The sequence below is a fragment of the Canis lupus genome, chromosome 33, assembly GCF_003254725.2.
Source record: "Canis lupus dingo isolate Sandy chromosome 33, ASM325472v2, whole genome shotgun sequence".
In the NCBI taxonomy this organism is placed as follows: domain Eukaryota; kingdom Metazoa; phylum Chordata; class Mammalia; order Carnivora; family Canidae; genus Canis; species Canis lupus.
Window position 1 is genome coordinate 16,724,425 of NC_064275.1, and position 18,675 is coordinate 16,743,099.

At 41.9% G+C, this 18,675-nt stretch overlaps 1 protein-coding gene across 26 annotated transcripts in view; it reads left to right on the forward strand.

Annotated features, from left to right (window-relative positions):
- The window catches only part of PHLDB2 (pleckstrin homology like domain family B member 2), a 217,835-nt gene that overhangs the window by 131,058 nt on the left and 68,102 nt on the right, over positions 1-18,675 (forward strand). For all 26 annotated transcript variants that reach the window (XM_049105425.1, XM_049105427.1, XM_049105426.1 and 23 more), the window contains one exon: positions 226-1,457. In XM_049105425.1, coding sequence (XP_048961382.1) covers positions 226-1,457 — 1,232 coding nt within the window. The remainder of the gene's footprint in view (positions 1-225; positions 1,458-18,675) is intronic.

The following is an 18,675-nucleotide window of genomic DNA, read 5'->3' on the forward strand; positions in this document are numbered from 1 at the left end:
TGCTTTTCTTTTGCACATGCAGCATCCCACATCGGTGTTCTTCACGCCTCTTCATTTCGCCTTACTTTTACTGGACTTATTAATAAAACAAGAGCCTGCATTGGTTAATCCCATCAGCTCAGCCCGCAGGGCTGTTTGTGCAGACGTCAGCTGGCCAGTGCTTGCACTTTTTCGATCTTTGCTAAATACAACCCAACTCTTTTTTTTTTTTTTTTCCCTTTCCAGATTCCAGCAGGACCATGGCAGAGCTTAGCCACGTGCAAAAGCAGCTCGATCTACAAAACGGGAGCCTAGAGGCGGGTTTCGGGGCCAATTCCCCGGACGACGACGACGACGACGACCGATCCCAGACCATGATGGAGAGCCTGAGCCCCAAGAAGTACTCCTCCAGTCTGAGGTTCAAAGCCAACGGAGACTACTCCGGCTCGTACTTGACCCTGTCGCAGCCGCTGCCGGCCCGGAGGAGCCCGTCCCCGCTGGGGAGCGGCGCCCGGAGCAGCCCGTCGCTGGCCCGCGGCCCCGGGGGCAGGCAGCTGCCCGGCGCGGGGTCGGGGTCGGGGTCGGGGTCGGGGTCGGGGAGGCCGCCCGCCCCGCCGCTGGGCGCCTGTGCCCCCGGGAGGCCGGACCCCGAGCGGCCCCTGCGGCTGGCCGACAGGCCCCCCTACTGCAAGTACAGCCCCAGGAACAAGTCCCACGACAACGTGTGCCTCCTGGGCGCGCTGGAGGCCCGGAAGGCGGCGTGGAGCGGAGGCGGCCCCGCGGGCCCCGGGTCGGGGGCGGCCAGCATGCCGTCCAGCCCCAAGCAGGCGCGGAGGATGGGCCTGCAGGACCGGCCCGGCCGGCCCCGGGAGCCCCCGCCCGACGCCGCGGCGCCCCGAGCGCGGAGGCCGGCGGGGGGCGGGCTGGGCCACATGGGGGCGCACAGCCGCTCGCTGCCCCGGCTGCACAGGGCGGCCGACGGCCCGCAGCTCAGCCTGCCCCCCCGGGCCGCGCTGGGCGGCGCCAGGCGGACGAGGCCGGGGGACCGGGAGCCGCCCCCCAGCTGCGCGGAGCACGACGGCTACCTGAGCTTCTCCTCCTGGAGCGCGGGGCCCGCGCCCTACAGGCCGGCGGCGGCCGAGGGCGCCCCGTACGCGAGCTCCACGCTCAGCATCCCCGCCAGCCCCCGGGTGGCCCGCAAGATGCTGCTGGCCTCGGCCGCCCCCTGCGCCCCCTGCGCCCCGCCCGCCCGCAGGAACCTCTCCTGGGGCTCCGCCGAGCTGGACGACCCCGACCCCGACCCCGACCCCGACCGCGACCCCGACCCCGACGGCCTCCGCCAGGCCGCGGGGACGCCCCAGCCCGCCCTCCGGGAGAGGAAGAGCAGCATCAGCTCCATCTCGGGCCGCGAGGACCTCATGGATTATCACCGGCGGCAGAGGGAGGAGAGACTCAGGGAGCAGGAGATGGAGCGACTGGTAATCCTCCTCTGCGCCCGACCTGGCCTCGGCCGCTCCCTGAGCAGCGTCCCGGAGGCGGAGGCGGAGGCGGAGGCGCGCCCCGAGGATGTGTGCGGGGCTGTGGGGCTCCCACGGTCCCCCCCCCCCCCCCCGCCTCGGCCGCGCCCCGCGGCCCCTCTAGAAATCCGCTGCCCCTCCCCTTCCCCGGTCGCTATTCTCGGGCACGTGTGGCTCCCGCAAGGCCCACCCGTACCTCGTGTTCTGTTTAGTTGCTCTGCACGGTCCCCAGGTGCAGATGCTCGATGAACCTGACAAAGCGGTTGCAGGTTTTACCGAATTTCCTTTCAAAGATTTCATTTATTTGTTCGTGAGAGACACACAGAGACGGAGAGAGGGAGAGAGGCAGAGACACGGGGGGGGGGGGGAGAGACGCAGGCCCCATGCAGGGAGCCCCACGTGGGACTCGATCCCGCGTCTCCAGGATCACGCCCTGGGCTGAAGGCAGCTGGGCCAGCCAGGCTGCCCAAACATGGATTTTCTGGAAGGGAGCAAGAGGATGGGATAGTTAATGTTGAATTTTATCATCATCACTTTCTTCTTTCTTTCTTTTTTTTAAAGTTGTTTCTTTGAAGATTTATTTATTTATTCATAAGAGACACACAGAGAGACACAGAGAGAGAGAGAGAGGCAGAGACACAGGCAGAGGGAGAAGCAGGCCCCATGCAGGGAGCCCCACGTGGGACTCGATCCCGGACCTCCAGGATCACGCCCTGGGCTGCTGAGCCACCTGAGCTGCCCTTTACTGAATTTCCTTTCTTTTTTTCTTTTCTTTTCTTTTCTTTTCTTTTCTTTTCTTTTCTTTTCTTTTCTTTTCTTTTCTCTTTTCTTTTCTTTCTTTTCTTTTCTTCTTTTCTTTTCTCTTTTCTTTTCTTTTCTTTCTTTTCTTTTCTTTTCTTTTCTTTTTTTCTTTTCTTTTCTTTTTTTTTTTAAGATTTTATTTATTCATTCATGAGAGACACAGAGAGCCTTTACTGAATTTCTTAGAAGCCTTAGAGACTTTTAACACTACGAGTAGACACTGCTTTGTATTACCGATGCCATCAAGTGTGCATGTGCATGGTCTGGTAGAAATAATCAGTGAAATCGTGACTCATTGGCAGCTAGGCAGTAAATTGTTCTGTATTGCAAGTGGTCTGGAAAGTTGAAAGGTTGGCTAAGTGTGGCTCAACCTTTTTTTTCTGCACTGTGCACGTACACACACCCTCCCTGGCCCCATACGCCTGTCAGCAGTGTCTCCTCGTACATGCAGTGACACCCAACTATACATCCGGAAAAATGTTTTGAGTTGTCTTTTCCTATTTAAAATGGATTTATGCTTATTGTGAGAAATACCGAAAATAGTAAGAAGGGAGGAAACATCCTCTGAGAGTCCCATTAATGATTGAGGACAAACTACCGCATTCTTTTTGTTTCTTTTTCTTTTAAGATTTTATTTATTTATTCATGAGAGATACACAGAGAGAGAGAGAGGCAGAGACCCAGGCAGAGGGAGAAGCAGGCTCCATGCAGGGAGCCCAATGTGGGACTTGATCCTGGGACTCCAGGATCACACCCTGGGTGAAAGGCAGGCGTTAAACGGCTGAGCCACCCAGAGATCCCTCTTTTTTCTTTTAAGCAGAGACTTTTTTTTTTTTTTGTCTATTTGTTTTTTAGGATGTACAGGGTCAGAGATTATTTTAATTCATTAATGATGAGTTGTTCCTTAATGAAGGTTGCAGCAAGATGTTAAAGCTGATTTACAAAAGTATAAGAGTACCGAAAGCATTTCAGTTGCTAAAAGGAAGTATACTGGATTAAGATTTCTTGGAGTTTTAGAAGAATCATTTGCATCACTCGTAGTTTTTGATAAGTTAATATCTATCCTTTCTGATATCCTACTCAGTAATAGTGAATGAAAACGAATGCGCATACCCTTAGAGAATTCTGTAGTCCTTGGGTGGGTCTGTTAGATGGTGCTCCAAAATGACAGTTTCCTTTGTTATCGTAAGTAATCTCCAGAGAATTTTTCATGGTCACAGAAAGGCATTGTGTTTGGGCTTGACTCATTGACATAAATTTAGGAGAAGTTTTAATTAGCATATGAAAAAGCCTTCTTGTATGTTGGATAGCAAATCTGGCTCTACACTGTGCTGAACAACTCTTTTTTTTTATTGTAGTATAATTGACATGCAGTGTTACACTAGATACATTAATTTTCAGGTGTACAACATAGTAATTCTGCAAATCTGTACCTTATGCTGTGCTCGCTGCAAATGCAGCCAGCATCCGTCACCATACAACCACACAACACTATTCCATTGGCTGTATTCCCTATGCTGTACCTTTCATTCCTGAATGACTATTATTAATGAAACCAGAAAATTAGCTTATATTGGATAATTTATTAAGGAATCTAGGAGAGCGTTTCAATGGCTTCCCTCACTCCAGCAATCTTCCTGAGATGTTGTTTTTTTCCTCTTCTGTTTCAAGGGCAGGGAAACCAACCTCGAAAACCACCTCCAGGTTTCATCTTTAGCACTTTTAAGTGTTGGTGAATTTGTCATTTTTTCCAGTTTCCTGGCAATCTGGGAGGTGACCTTCTTCACTGCCTATAAAGTCAGTGCCTTGTAAGTCACAAACAGGTCCTGGTTTAATTTCTGGGGAGAACTTTGTGGGTATTGGCTCCAAATACGAAGTTAGACCTTTTTTTTTGCTCAACAATGGGCTTTGTCATATTTGATGAAATGAGGTTTATTTTAAAATATGACACTCTGGGTTTGGCCTCTGTTGCTTAGTCTGTCTAATTGCATCCCAGTAAAAGGGAAGATAGATTCTTACTGAGCCTATGCAAGTACTGTTACTGCTTTTGAAACATACAGTGACTTAGAAGAAATATTTCTTCCTGAATTCTGAGGGACAAGGAGAAGAAGATACCATTGAAAGAATGTTTCATTTAGTTTGCAGAATCAGAGTCAACTAAATTGAGGGTTAGAGATAGATGGAGAATGAATGCTAGAGGTTTTCCCCACAGTAGAACATTACACATAATGCCAATGGTTTTCCACAAGACATATGGATATTAGATTTCCAGTATCAGTTTGCTGAGTTCTGTATAATTAATTGATGTCCCTTTGCATCTTGGGTCATTAATTTGATTTCATGAAGGCATCTATTTGTGGACTAGAAGAAGTCCCGAGAATCTGATTTAGCCACCTATTACTGTCTCATGCTTGTCTATGCAGGATCAGGCCAGAAGCCTCTACTCACAAGTCTGTTGTCTGAAATCTCAAGACTGAAGAAAAAGTATCTGGTAAAGTTCTAACCACCAGGCTCTGAGACTCTTTCTTTGTTACAGGCACATTCTAGTCTATAACTCAGAGCAGAGTGTCTAGGCTAATATGAGAGGGAAAGCAGAGACCATTGGTGAGGATAAGAGTAAGTAGCTATGGTTAATCGGTGGTTAAGTTAATGAATGGTAATCAGCAAGAAAGCAACTTAATATCCTCTGCCAGGGCATAAGACATTGGTCTTGTTTCATCAGTGTTTCCTGGGAAGGTAAGAATGAGTCACACAGAGAGTGAGGCCGTTGACATATATCCAGGACCTTTCTGTAAAGTATGCAATCTGTGAATTTTCTTTTTATTTTTCTTTTAAGATTTTATTTATTCATAGAGACAGAGAGACAGAGACAGAGACAGAGGCAGAGACACAGGCAGCAGGAGAAGCAGGCTCCGTGCAGGGAGCCTGACATGGGACTCGATCCCGGGTCTCCAGGATCACACCCTGGACTGAAGGCAGCGCTAAACCGCTGAGCCACCCGGGTTGCCCACTTTATTTCTATTATCATATTTTATCCATACAAAATTAGCCTAGGGAAAGCCGAGCTTCTCATTTGATTTGACAAATCTTCCTGTGCAGTTTTTGATGGTGTTGAGCTAGTCATACATGAAGGACAGAGCAAACCTAATTATTTGTAACATCCTTCTTTTTGTAGGATGAAGGAACAAATCTTGCACTTGCCCGGGGGTCCTTTGGGAAAACTTAAAGAGGGTTCAGGTATAAAAAATATCTTGGAAAACTTTTTTTTTTCTTCTGAATTTAGTGTCTGATTTTGGGAAGGCAGAGTCAAATATTAATTAGAGGAGATTTCTGCCTCTCTCTGTCTCTTATGATTAAATAAAAATCTTCAAAAAAATAATAATTAAAGGAAATTTCATTACATGACAAAGATAGGTTTGTGGTTACATGACAACAATGAATATTTTCAGTTTTCCTTCTTAATAAAGCAATAATAGGTTATTTTATAATAGGGGCGCCTGGTGGCTCAGTTGGTTAAGCGTCTGCCTTTGGCCCAGGCCACGATTCCAGGGTCCTGGGACCGAGTCCCACATGGGGCTCCCTGCTCAGTGAGGAACCTACTTTTCCCATTCCTCTGCCCACTACTCATGCTTGCTCTCTCTCCCTCTCTCTCTAGTACTCTCTTTTTCTATAAAGTAAATAAATAATATTTATTTATTTAATAATTTAAAAATATTATTTTATAATAAACAATAAATCTTAAATCATTAGAAAACATCATTTTAAATATTCAGGGATGTATCCCAGTTAGCACAAAGCACAAAAAAGTTACTCTCATGAGTTACTGAACCTCTCTACTCTCTGGAAATTATATAGAAAAATAACCTTTTATTACCTTTTGTAAGGGAGGCTGACTTCTCCAAGATCAATCTATCATTTCAATATACGTAACCACATTTAAGTTTTATGTTAATAGGGTATTTGTCATGCATTACATTTTTTAAATTACTTTATGAATAAACCCATCAAAGTTGTCCAAACTTTGCCAAAATTTTAACATTTTATTGCATTTTTATAGACCTACTATTGCAAGTATTATAAACCAAGTCAGATAAAGCTCCCTTTGTGCAAACCTACAATTTTTAAATTTTCACCGACTTTTGTTTTTTATGGTCCTCTTTCAATCCTGAAACGACAGGATACTTTAATACAAAAGCAGTAAGACAAAAGCACATAATTTAAAGATACTGAAAATTATGCTTAAACTGACACATCATAGAACATAATTACTATTGATATAAAAACGTGTGTCACAATTATAATTCTGTTTAGTTGAGCACAACTTTTATGTTTTTGTTGAGCTTAAACATTATATGAAGTAATCTTAGCTTATCTTTTCAGTAAACTGATATGATATTTTTAAAAATCCAGATAAACTAATCTCTTTATGATAAAATAAATCCAAACTTATTTCAAGTATGAAATTACAGAGGCGCCTGGGCGGCGTAGTCAAAGATGAGCATCTTGGTTTCCACTCTGATCTCAGGGTCCTGGGATCGAGCCACGCATTGGGCTCTGTGCTCAGTTGGAGTCGGCTTGGGATTCTCTCCCTCTCCTTCTGCCCCCAACCCCTGCCCTACTCGTGCTCTCTCTTTCTCTCTCTCTCCAATGAATAAATAAATCTTTTAAAAATTAGGAAATTACACATGTATTATACTGTACACTGGTAAAACAAAAGACATAGAACTGTTTTTTAAACCAGATTGTCAAATCAGTCTGACTTGTCCGTGAGTTTGTTTTGCTCACATAAACTTGCTTTCTAAGGGAAACAAATGCTTCTGAAATCAGCACTTTTTTTGATGAGAAAGTTCTTTTTCTTTAAATTATTAGAATTTCATTTTATTTTATTTTTTAGAAATTTGGAAAGGTTAGATTTCTATCTATCTAAATGCTTATTAATTCCTAAACCAATCAGAGCAGAAGGCCTTTATTTTAATTTATTATTATCTTCAGAAAGTAGGAAAATACTTCACTCATTCCAGTGATTTTTTTCCCCTCAGCTACAGAGACTCAGATAAAGAACTTAAAGCTTAGTTCTATAGCTTCAGCTACAGATCAGAAGTAAACACTGGAACATAAAATTTTATGGTTCCATATCTCAAGAGACTGCTCACGTTTCCACTGGGCACAAAATACTGTCCTGAGTTGAACTCACAGATAGAAAAATAACCAACACATTAAAACAACAGCAAACACAAATGTTCTGTCACCTCTCACCTGAGCAAGGTTAAATTTCAGTTCTACCTGGAGAACTACACGTGACCAGACTGTAAAACCAGATCCCTAGTCATTGCTGCCACCAGTGGAGATAACCAGTGGAGATATTGGCTGTATGCAAACCAAAACCCCGGTCAAACTTAGCCAAGAATCAGAAACAAAAACAAAGCACAGCCAGGAAAACAAAAACTGCAAAAAAGTTTGTGAAAAGTCAGTGAAGGTAAAGTTCTCCTGCCATTTGGGATTTATTCCAGGGGCTGAGAGAAGCTGCGCCTGGGTTTCCAGCCTCCGAGATCTATTTTGTGAGCAATGCAATTTAATGGACTCCACAAGACGAGTGTACTTGGACATTTCACAGGCACCTCCAAAATGTCAAAGCATAATTTTCAAAAAAATAACAGAACTCTTCTACAAGTATAAAATGAATAGATGCCAAAGATTTATTTAACTCATTAGTGTGGAAACCAAGCAGAGTAAGGGTGGTTCACTATAATTTCTGTAGACTTTCTAGCTAAACTGTGATTATAGGAGTGTTTCATCTGGATTTTTTTTTCCTTGTTCAATCTTTATTTGAAAACTTAAGGTAATTATATTGAGTCTTAAAGACTGAACCCTAATTATGAACCTCCAAGGACCTGTTTTTGAGGTATAATAATTCACATTGAGTCTCATTAAATGGCCTCCAACTGCTGTGCTATTTGAGATATTTGATTTGTTATAATTTTTATTCCTTCTCTCTTGCTCTAGGCTGCCAATTCTTGCCTTTGTCATTATGCCAACCTTTTCTTTCTTTTTTATGATTTTAGAAACCAGATATCAAGCCTTGTTTAAAAATATTCTAAACTAAGAGTTACTAGGTCCAAGCGAGGTCTCAAGAGGGTTCTGTGTGCATGAAGTGTGTTGTGTGTACTTGACCTCGTAGACCTTGTGACATTCTTCTGGGCCGGTCTGTGGTTGTTTAAACTTTTCAGTGCTGAGCTGTTTTCCAAGTAGAGGACACATGAATGGATAAGATATCTCTAGAGGGCTAGGATGCTGATTCTTTGACAAACTAGATGTTCTAGGGGCTGGAGAAATAATTGTACAGTAGATAGGATATTCTTTTATTCCTCTTATTTGCCTCCCTCCCAATAATATAGTGATAGTGATGGCATGTAGTACATTGTAGGGCTCTGGGAGAAGACATTTTATTTTATTTTAAAGATTTTTATTTATTTATTCATGAGATACACACACACACACACACACAGAGAGAGAGAGAGAGAGAGAGGCAGAGACACAGGCAGAGGGAGAAGCAGGCTCCATGCAGGGAGCCTATGTGGGACTTGATTCCTGGTCTCCAGGATCAGGCCCTGGGCTGAAGGCAGCCCTAAACCCGCTGAGCCACCTGGGCTGCCTGAGAAGACATTTTAAAAGGAAAGGGAGAAAATAAAAAACTCTGTAGCAAACCCTACTTCTGTGAAGAGTATTCATTTGGCTACAATGCGAAAAACATCTGTGTGCTATGTGGAGAACGAATGAGTTCCCACAAATTGCACTGTAGCAATCCAGTGTTTTCTTCCTAGCTGATGGCAGTCTTCTCTGGTGCCTTGATAAACAGGATTGTTGCTGTATAGAACTATGTAGGGCCACACTGGCTATTCATTTCTCAAACATGCTGACATATGATTCCAATCTCGTGAAGCACCACAGAATAAGGTCTCGAACTTTCATGTGCTCTACCATCCCAAAGATGAGGTTGGCTTTCTCTCAAGGAAGATAGTAGTATCCCCATGGTTTCGTTATTTGAGTAGGTAAAATGTGTGGGTCAGCAGTTCTGTTCGGAAGATATTTTGTTCCAGTAGCTTCTCTGAAAAAGCACTTTACAATGGAAGAATTTTAGATTGCACAAGACTGGGACCATGTCAGTCTTGTTTACTGCTGTATATCCACCTCCTAGCCAGATGACTAGAGTATGGGAAGTGTTGCATACCCATTTTTGAAAAGAGTATATGAATGTTTTTGATATCCATTCACGACATTCTTCTGGCTTTCCATATTCAATGGCCAAAGGTTCTGCCCCTAGTTCTCAGACATCTCTAAATTAAGTTTATGCACTTGGTTCCAGGTAACCGTGAAGCTCTGTGCAAAAGAATGCAAATATCTCAGCATAAATGCATTCTTTTTGTGTCCAGAAATGGGGCAATTCCCTTCGGATATGCAGTTAAAAATTAAGAGATGAAAATCAGTTGCTTTTCTTTATTTTTAAAAATTTCATAGCACTCCTTGTAAGAACTGGTGTTCTCCAGGGTCATATGAGAGCCAAGGCTGCAGGACCCAGAGTCCTGCTTGTGTCCTGTTGAGCAGGATGGAGACCTGTATTTCTAAAATTAAATATAAGCTTAATGGAGTATATTTAAGGAATTATAGCTTTTTATTTAATAAATGTATGTGTTCACTAATCTTAAGATGGTAAGGTGCAGATACCATTTAGAAACTAGAGTAAATAGATTGGTGCTATTCAATTTTGTAATTAGGAAAAACTGTTTGGGAACCCAAGAAGTGCGAGCCTTTGTCAGATGAAAATCACTCTAACCACAGGCATGCATTGCTTCTCTGCCTGCTTTTTGCTCCCTGCACTTCCTTGTGATTCTTGACCCCAGAGACAATTTGGGCATTCAGACATTTTTTTGCATTGTGAATTTGAATTCTTGATTGGAAGCAGAATGGACAATGTTAACAGAATGCCATAATGGAACCTGCCATAGTATTAATACTTTTTTTTTTTTTTGTCCCTAAGAAGAATGTGTTTGAAATGTGAAGGCAAGCTCAAGATTGAAAACTATTTTGTCCTCCACTCTCACAAACTCGGAAGGCATTCCTTCCTGGTGTGGCCCTTCCTTCTGCTACATCCTGACTATAGTTTAATTTTTTTAAAAAATGGTTGCCTTAGAGGGAAGTGAGCCAGTTAAATTACAAATGGGTGAGAGGTTGGTTGACTGACCAAATAAACTTGGTGGCTCAGACTTTTTAAAGGGATATTTAGAAACTTTTATGACTCCCTTTCTATATCCTGACTCAGAATGTCTATTGTTGCTAGTTTTAATCTTAAGAGTTAGCATAAGCCTTAAACTGACCCATTTCTGTGAAGCCTTGCTTTTTCTTGGCTCTGATGTTTAACTCTGTCAGTTCTCTGCCATTCTGCAGCTTCTTTCACTTTGATGCCTTACCTGGATGGTCAGTGGGCTCTAGCTCAGAAGTATAATGGGAGCCGTGTATGCAATTTTAAATTTTCTTATGCTCAGAAAACTTTTTGGGTGAAATTAATTATGATATATGGGACAACACAAGCCTCGAGTGGCAGTGCTGTCTATTGCCTAAATAAGCTGCCCATTCTGTAAGCAAACTTCTTTCACTTCTAACAAAATAAGAATAAATCTATAAGTAGTGGGTAATATGAAGAGCACTACTGTCTATGATGAGATCATCAGAAAATAAACTTCGGACTTCTCTGTGTATTTGAGGTGGCGAATTCTTGGCATGTATGTAGATGCCCAGTAAATATTGAAGGAGTTTATCATTAGCAAATTAAGAATGCCAACGTCCTCAGTTAACTGAGTAAAAACAGTTATCAGAGTCGTTTTCTTCTCCTTCAATTGGATCACCAGTAGATCCAATTGGGTATACCAATTGGGTAGAAGAGGAATGGGAAGGAAAAAAAGAGCATTTAGCAATAATCCAAAGACTCTACATTGGAGAAACACTGAGCCAAAGTCTCAGTATAATTCTTTGTTACAATAGTCTGTGACTGCTGCTATTAAAAGCAGGTTTCTTATACTTGAGAGCCACCCTAGGTTCTTGTTACAGTGGCAGTACAAGCTATTGCCTCTTGATGGTGCCACACATTTAAAGATTTCTGCTCGGAATTGAGGGATGTGTGCTGTGAATCTTTACACAGTTTAGTTCTGGGCTAAATGTAGAAATAGAGAAAGCTCCTTGGACTAAGAGGCAGCTGCCATGTCAGATATGGAATGAGTCTCATTCTTTTTTTAAGATGATAAATCCATATGGGAAAGCTCATGACGAAATACGAAACGAAGCTCTGAAATAAAATTCACAGAAAAATGTACGAACAAGAGGAAAATTTAAAAAATAGTATGTCAGTACCAACAGGGTAATGTGGGACGACTAGCGATTCTCATAGAAAAATGATCCCCATATTAGTTGTTAAATTGTCTCAGTTAAAAGCCATTTATTGATTGACCTTTTAAAAAATTTTTCATCCTCTAATATGTTTGGTGACTGTGCCGGTTCATTGTTTTTGTTTGTTTGTTTTGTTTTATTTTTGTTTTATTTTTTATTTTTTTAGATTTTATTTATTTATTCATGAGAGTCACAGAGAGAGGCAGATACATAAGTAGAGGGAGAAGCAGGCTCCCTGCAAGGAGCCTGACACAGGACTCGATCCCAGACCCTGGGATCACACCTTGAGCCAAAGGCAGACGCTCAACCACTGAGCCACCCAGAGATCCCTGTGCCAGCTCACCATAATGTGAATTTTTCTTCTCCAGTTCTAGAAAAGTTTATGGGAATATCTGCTCTGAAGAATACTTTTAAAGTTTGTAATTAGTTTTTCCAAAAAAAAATTAGGGTACAAGTATTACAATAGAAACATACCACTTTTTCCTTGGTGGGACTTTGTCAGCCGTTTCAGTTGCAGATTAGGATATACTAGAAGTCACTAGCAGAAAAGTTAATCTCTTTATGGTGAGGTAATCGTAGATTTACATGCAATTATAAGAAACAATTCAGAGAGATCCTATGTACTCTTTATCCAGTTTCCTCTAATGCTAACATTTGGGAAACTATCGTTGTAATATCACAACCAATGTATTGACATTGATACAGTCCAGATACAGACCAGATGGATCACAACAAGGGTCTGTCCTGTGGGCCTTCTACAGCCTCTCCCACCTTCCTCCTACCCTCTGCTCCTCCTTAACCCCGGGCGTCCGCTCTTCTGTTCTCCATAGCTCTAGTCTTATCATTGTAGGAATGTTACATACATGTAATCATATGCTTCGAGTTTGGTTTCTTCCTCTCCACATAATTCTTTGGAGACTGAGCCAGATTGTTGCATGTCATTACCTTCTCTCCAGCTCCAAATCTGGAAGACATGAGGAAAAGGAAATCTCAGGGAACTCATTTCTGGGTCCCTAGGTGCCCAGCTAATCTGCTGCCTTTTCCCTATCTTCTGGGCTTTGTACATTTGTCTTATATATGATGTGTTCAGGGTTCTTAGTTATACTTGGAGGGAGGAATAGGGGAAAATACTTCCACTCCATCTTCCCAGAAGCAAAAGTCAGGGAGATTAGTTTTTTTTTTTTTTTTTTTTTTAAGTTCAGAACAGCCAAGAGCTTTGCTCTGGTGAAGTCTAATTGATCTCAAGGAGGAAATCTTTTTGTGGGGGTGTGTTCTGTTGAAGAATTTTGGTTTGGAAAAATTGATGTTTCTCATTCAAAATTGCTAAGACCATAGCCCAGTTCTGGGATTGTAATTTGGGTTTTGAGAAAAGACAATTTTAATAAAATGGTAGGAGAAAAAGGAATAAGTTTCTCATACATGTATTATTCCTTCATTTTGATTACAGAAGAAGAGAGCCAGAATATAGAAAGTCTGTCTTTCCCATTAGATCATGAAGGCCAAGGCCTAAATCATGTTAGGCAGAGATTATACTTTTCAAAGTTGTTCTGGGAGAAAGGAAAATGTAGTTACTTTCGTAACATCTCACAGAGGGAAAGAAGACTTGTCACTGTTTATTTTGCATCTCTGTGTATAAAACTGTAGCATGCTTTTTTTGAATTTTAGCACATAGTATTTTCCATGCAGTATCTCTCTCATAAGTAGCTGCATTACAAACCTTTCAGTTGGTGTGTAATAGTCCACGTTAGTTTTCACGTTAGATCTTCCTACTTTCTTACTCTAGGAACTTCTTTGTGGCATTAGAAGAGTTCCTTATTTTTTTAGGTTGGGTTTTCCAGTGTGAAGATATAGTTGTGGTACCTGTCATGCACTGATTTTGATTGAACAAAATAAAATTCTAAAAGTATCTCAGTGGATTGCATTTTATAAATTTTGATCCTTCCAGGGAAACAGATTCCATGGAACTTGGTTAAACCAAGGTGAAAATGTAAATGAATGACAGTATGTTAGATTTTTGTGGTGTTTTCTTTAATGGTGTGCAGCAATAGCACAAATTTTTTTTAACAGAAGGGGCTTAGGCAGCTTGTAGATATTCTTCTGACACACTGTCCATGTGAGAGGAAAAATAATTGGCATACTTCTTTAGACACTATGTGGAAATTATGATTACACTGATGACATGAATTTCCTTTCTTTATAACCAGTGCTTTTCAGTCTGTAGGGAGAAGTGCATTATTTTCCCCCTTTAGTTATCTGAGTCAAGACAATAATGTTATGGAGTCATTCATAATCGGCACTTTCTTTGAAGTGATATCGACTAATATTTTAAGAATAGTTCACCTCAACCCTGATATCTTATGAAAATAAAACTTTTCATCACTTGTATGCCTGCCAATTGATTTTTAATAGGAAAGCAATGCAGAAAGTCATCAGGAAAAGGACCAAAATACAGCAGAACTGAGATAGATGGTCATCACAGTGAGAGATTAACTTGAGTCGGCCTCACAAAAAATTCAAGAAATAACTGGAGGCAAAAAAAGTGAGTTGAAGAAAACATTCCTGGTCTAAGAAGTAACAGGATCAATGAAGTCAAGCTGATAGTATTTTAGGACATGTTCGATGTAAGTGAAGATAAAAATAAACATTACCCCAGCATATATATGTATTATATGTAATTTACATAATTATATAACATATTTCATATCACTGGATTATTAGATATGTCAATAATCAGATATATTTAGTAAATATATTAGTAACTTAATATATACTAATTTTATACATATATATATTTCTTAATCAGAAGCTTCTAAAATAGGGACACAGAGAAAAATAGCAGTCAGGGCAAGTAGCTTTAAGGGAGATGTTGAAAAAAAAATAAGGGAGATGTTGACACACTAGTAAGTAATAATAATTATAATAATCTGGAATGTGAGGGATTGCTTTATGACATGAGATTAAAAGAATCGAGTTTCTTCAAGTATGAGCAAAGACAGGATATGGTAGGTTCCTCAGGTATGTGAACGATGTGAGTCCTCATGGGGCAGGCATACTGGTGATCCCAGGAATGTAAGGTGGAGCCAGAAGCAATGTGAAATAGAAACCTGGGTTTTATGTCAAGGATGAAGTGTGTGCATGAAGAGGAGCATGGATTTTTTTTGGAGGGTAGTTCTTTCTAGATGTTACTTCGCTGGACTTAATGTGCTATGGGGAATGTATGTTTCTCTGTAATGGTGGGACCAGAGGGACAAAGGACAGTGAGGGAGTGAAAAGATTTTTTTCCTCCTTGGGTTACTATGGCAACTGGGCAGAGCTCCGTTGCCAGAAGCTCAGGCACGTGATGCACCACAGGGAGGGAATTTGGGACAGACTGGCCAAAGAGCCCCACAGACCTGTGAATTTTTTAGAGAGACATTTGATTGCATAACATATTTTTCCTGTATTGCCTTTCCCTGAAAGGAATTGGATTTGGCTTTTAGGTTTGCTTGTTAACTAGTACAGTAGTCCCCCCTCCCCTGCAGTATTGCCTCTCCTGGTTTTAGTTACCCTCTGTCAACCTTGGTCTAGAAGCAGGCGATCCTTTTTCCGACCTACCTGTCAGAAGATCGGTAGTAGCCTAACACTAGGGCACAGTACCTATGCCATTCACTTCATCTTGTCATCTAAGCATTTAATCACCTCACGTCATCATAGGAAAGGTGGGTACAGTACAATAAGATCTTTTGAGAGAAAAAAAGAGACAGACCACATCTGTATTTTTATCACAGTATATTGTTATACCGTTCTATTTTATTATTGGTGATTGCTGTTAATCTCTTACTGTGCCTACTTTATACGTTAAACTCTATCATAGGCATGTATGCGTAGAAAACAGCCAGAGTGTATATACAGTTTAGCACTAGCTGTGGTCTCAGATACACACTGGGGTTCTTGAAACATATCCCCTTCACATAAGGGGGGACTGCTGTATTAATGATGGCTCCCTAGGATCCATTAGACAGTTATCAATTTCACTTCCAATTTTTAATGGAAGCCAATTTCTAATCATTAATAACAAATACTGACCTTGTGACAGGCAGCAACTTAGACTTTATAGTAAAACGTTCTCAGACACACACAGTCCTTTATTGATTTCTCTCAAAAACCCTAGAGCAGTTGCTGTTCTTATTGTCTCCTTTTTACAGACCAGGTTATAGAAACTCAAAAAGTTGAACCTGATAAAAACTTCAATGTTATAGGTCTGGTAAGTGCCAGAACTTCAAATCCAACTCTTTGTTCTTTCCACTTAATCAACTTAGACACAGATTCTGCTCTGAAAGCCCAGTGGTTCTGTGGGAGAAAGAAGTCAATTTACCCACAAATCCTTCCAATACATGGTTACAGAGAGAAGCACTGCGCTTTCCTGTTGGACTCCTGATATCTTAACTTCAAAGTGCTTCTCCTTTCTACTCACTTTACTCATAGTAATCCTGGAGAAGTGAGAGGTGGCCCTTCTCTATTTAGAGTGTCTAGTCCACACAAAGGCAAGATACATACACTGTTCTAGATTACCAAGGGTTTGGAATGATGGGAAGTGGAATGTTGAGCTTTGGCGATGTCTTTGAGATTGGGAGTATGTGGAGGTGTGAAGGGAAGTAAGGAAATGGAATAGTAAATCTACTAGGTAATCCTATGAGGATCATTTATTGTTTGGCGGTGGGGGCGTGGGGGAGAAGGAGAGGACTTGAATACATTTGCAGATAGAGCCGAAGGATTTAAGAGAGGACATGAGTGCATAGGAGCAGGGAAAATTGGTGAAACAAAACCACAAGGACAGTGGCAGGGAATATGGATGCAGTGAGACGGGCAAAGGTTTCACTTTGGAAAGACTGAGGGACCGTCCTTAGATACGTGTGCTAACACTTACATTGTATTCCCTGTGTTCGAGAAGCCATTTCATATATGTATATATATACATATTCATATATATATAATCTGGCTCCAGAGTTCAGCTCTTAGCCACTACGGCACATTGAAGAAAGTAGGACCGGCTATATAAAAAGAGGTAGAGGAGGGAAGTGTAGGGCATTGAGCAGGATGGCCTTGACCTCTTTAGGCGGTGTGTTTGTGTTTCAGAGTATATTGACTGTATTTGAGAGCAGGTACTGAAAAAAAATCAGTGAGTGGTAAACAGTGTCCTGGTTATCTGCATGTGCCTTACTCTCCCTCAGGATCTGGCTATCCATGATCGTGGAGCCAGAATACGTACATGTGGTACAAAATCCTAATAATCTGCGCATAACAAATGCCTATTGATCAATTTGTAACTGCCACGTTATTCAGTAACTCTTCAGATGACTTGCAGTTGCCTCTGGAACAGACACAGTCACACAAAGCCATTGCTGTTTCATTTGTCAGATGGGCCTCTTCCTAGTGCAACTTTCTGGTGGAGGGTTCTCACGCACATGCTCTTTAACCAATGGATGGCAAGAAGAAAGCACTTCCCTGATTACAGGTCTGAAGGTAGACTTCCCAGGTAGACTATAAAATAAACTGTGCTTGGCTAGACATTAAACTGACTTTTATGAAGATTATTTGTAAAACCAAAAAAATACAAACTCCTTACTTATATATACAATTTCTTAATCAGCTCAGTTGTCCTAAACTGATAAAAATAGTACTAAGTAATATTTGGATAAACATGAAGCCGGTTACAAGGTTATAGGGCACTGTCTCCGCATAAGACCATCGTCTCTTCTGACATCAAGCACAAGTTCAGAGAGTTCCCAGAAACCACCTCCAGGTTCATGAATTCACTAGAATAAGATTATAGAACGCACTGAAAGCCATTACAGACAAGACTACTGTTTATTACAGGGAAGGGCTAAGATAAAAATCAGCCAAGAGAAGAGAAGCAGAGGGCAGAGTCAGGAGGTTCCAGATGCAGAGCTTCCACTGCTCTCTCCCTGTGGAGTCAGGGCGTGTTATTCTACCTACGTTGGTGTGCGACAATACCTAGAGAGTGTTGGCAACCAGGGAGGACCTCCTGAGCTTCAGTGTCCGGAGTATTTTTTGGGACTTCATCATGTGGGCCTGACTGTCCATTTGGTTAATCTCATCTCTACGTTTGACTGATCCCACAAGATCCCCAGTCCCCTACACAAAAATCACATGGTTGTCTCTCTGGAGTGGCCAGCCATCACCCCGAGACTGGTTATCATCAGGAGTGCCCAACTTTGTCCTAAACAAAGACAATCCTGTCAGGGATGACATAGATTACCTTCCAGAAGGCAACAGTGAAGGCCAGACCTCTCTTTGGGCAAGGCCAAATTCTTTATTATACAGTAAATAAATGAGCTGCCTTCAGTAGGATCTCTGAGGCTCTGGTCTCCAGCTTTTGGGCTCATTACCTGCTAGGAATTAAGCAAGGCTTATCAATCATAATGGACTTATGCAGAGAAAACAAAATAAAAAATTATCTCAGGCTTGAAACAGCATAGGTCTATTTCTCCTTCAGTCTCCATGGCCAGCATGGGTTGAATGAAGCCTCTGCTCCCCATTTCCTTGCTCGGTGTCCAGGCTCATGGAGCCAGCACCATCTGCAGTGTCACTCTGCCATGGCAAGGCAAGACTGGTAATGAATCGCTCGTTGGCCACCCAGGCAGAAGTGACACACAGACACACATTGCTTCTCACCCTTCAGTGGCCAGTGCAAGTTGGACAGTCATAGCTAGTTTAGGATTTGAGGAAATTGAAAAACCGCTGTACCCTGCGTTCAGAAAGATGAGAACTGATCATAATAGCCCTCGTTGCTACCCCAACGATAAATTTTAGGGATTTATCTCTAAAAACAAATAGACTCACATAAAAGTCTTTTAAGCATTGCTTCTGTTTTTCTTCCTCATTGTCCTACTTAAATGAGACATCAGAATTTGCTCATGGAATCCTGGAAATTCTGCTT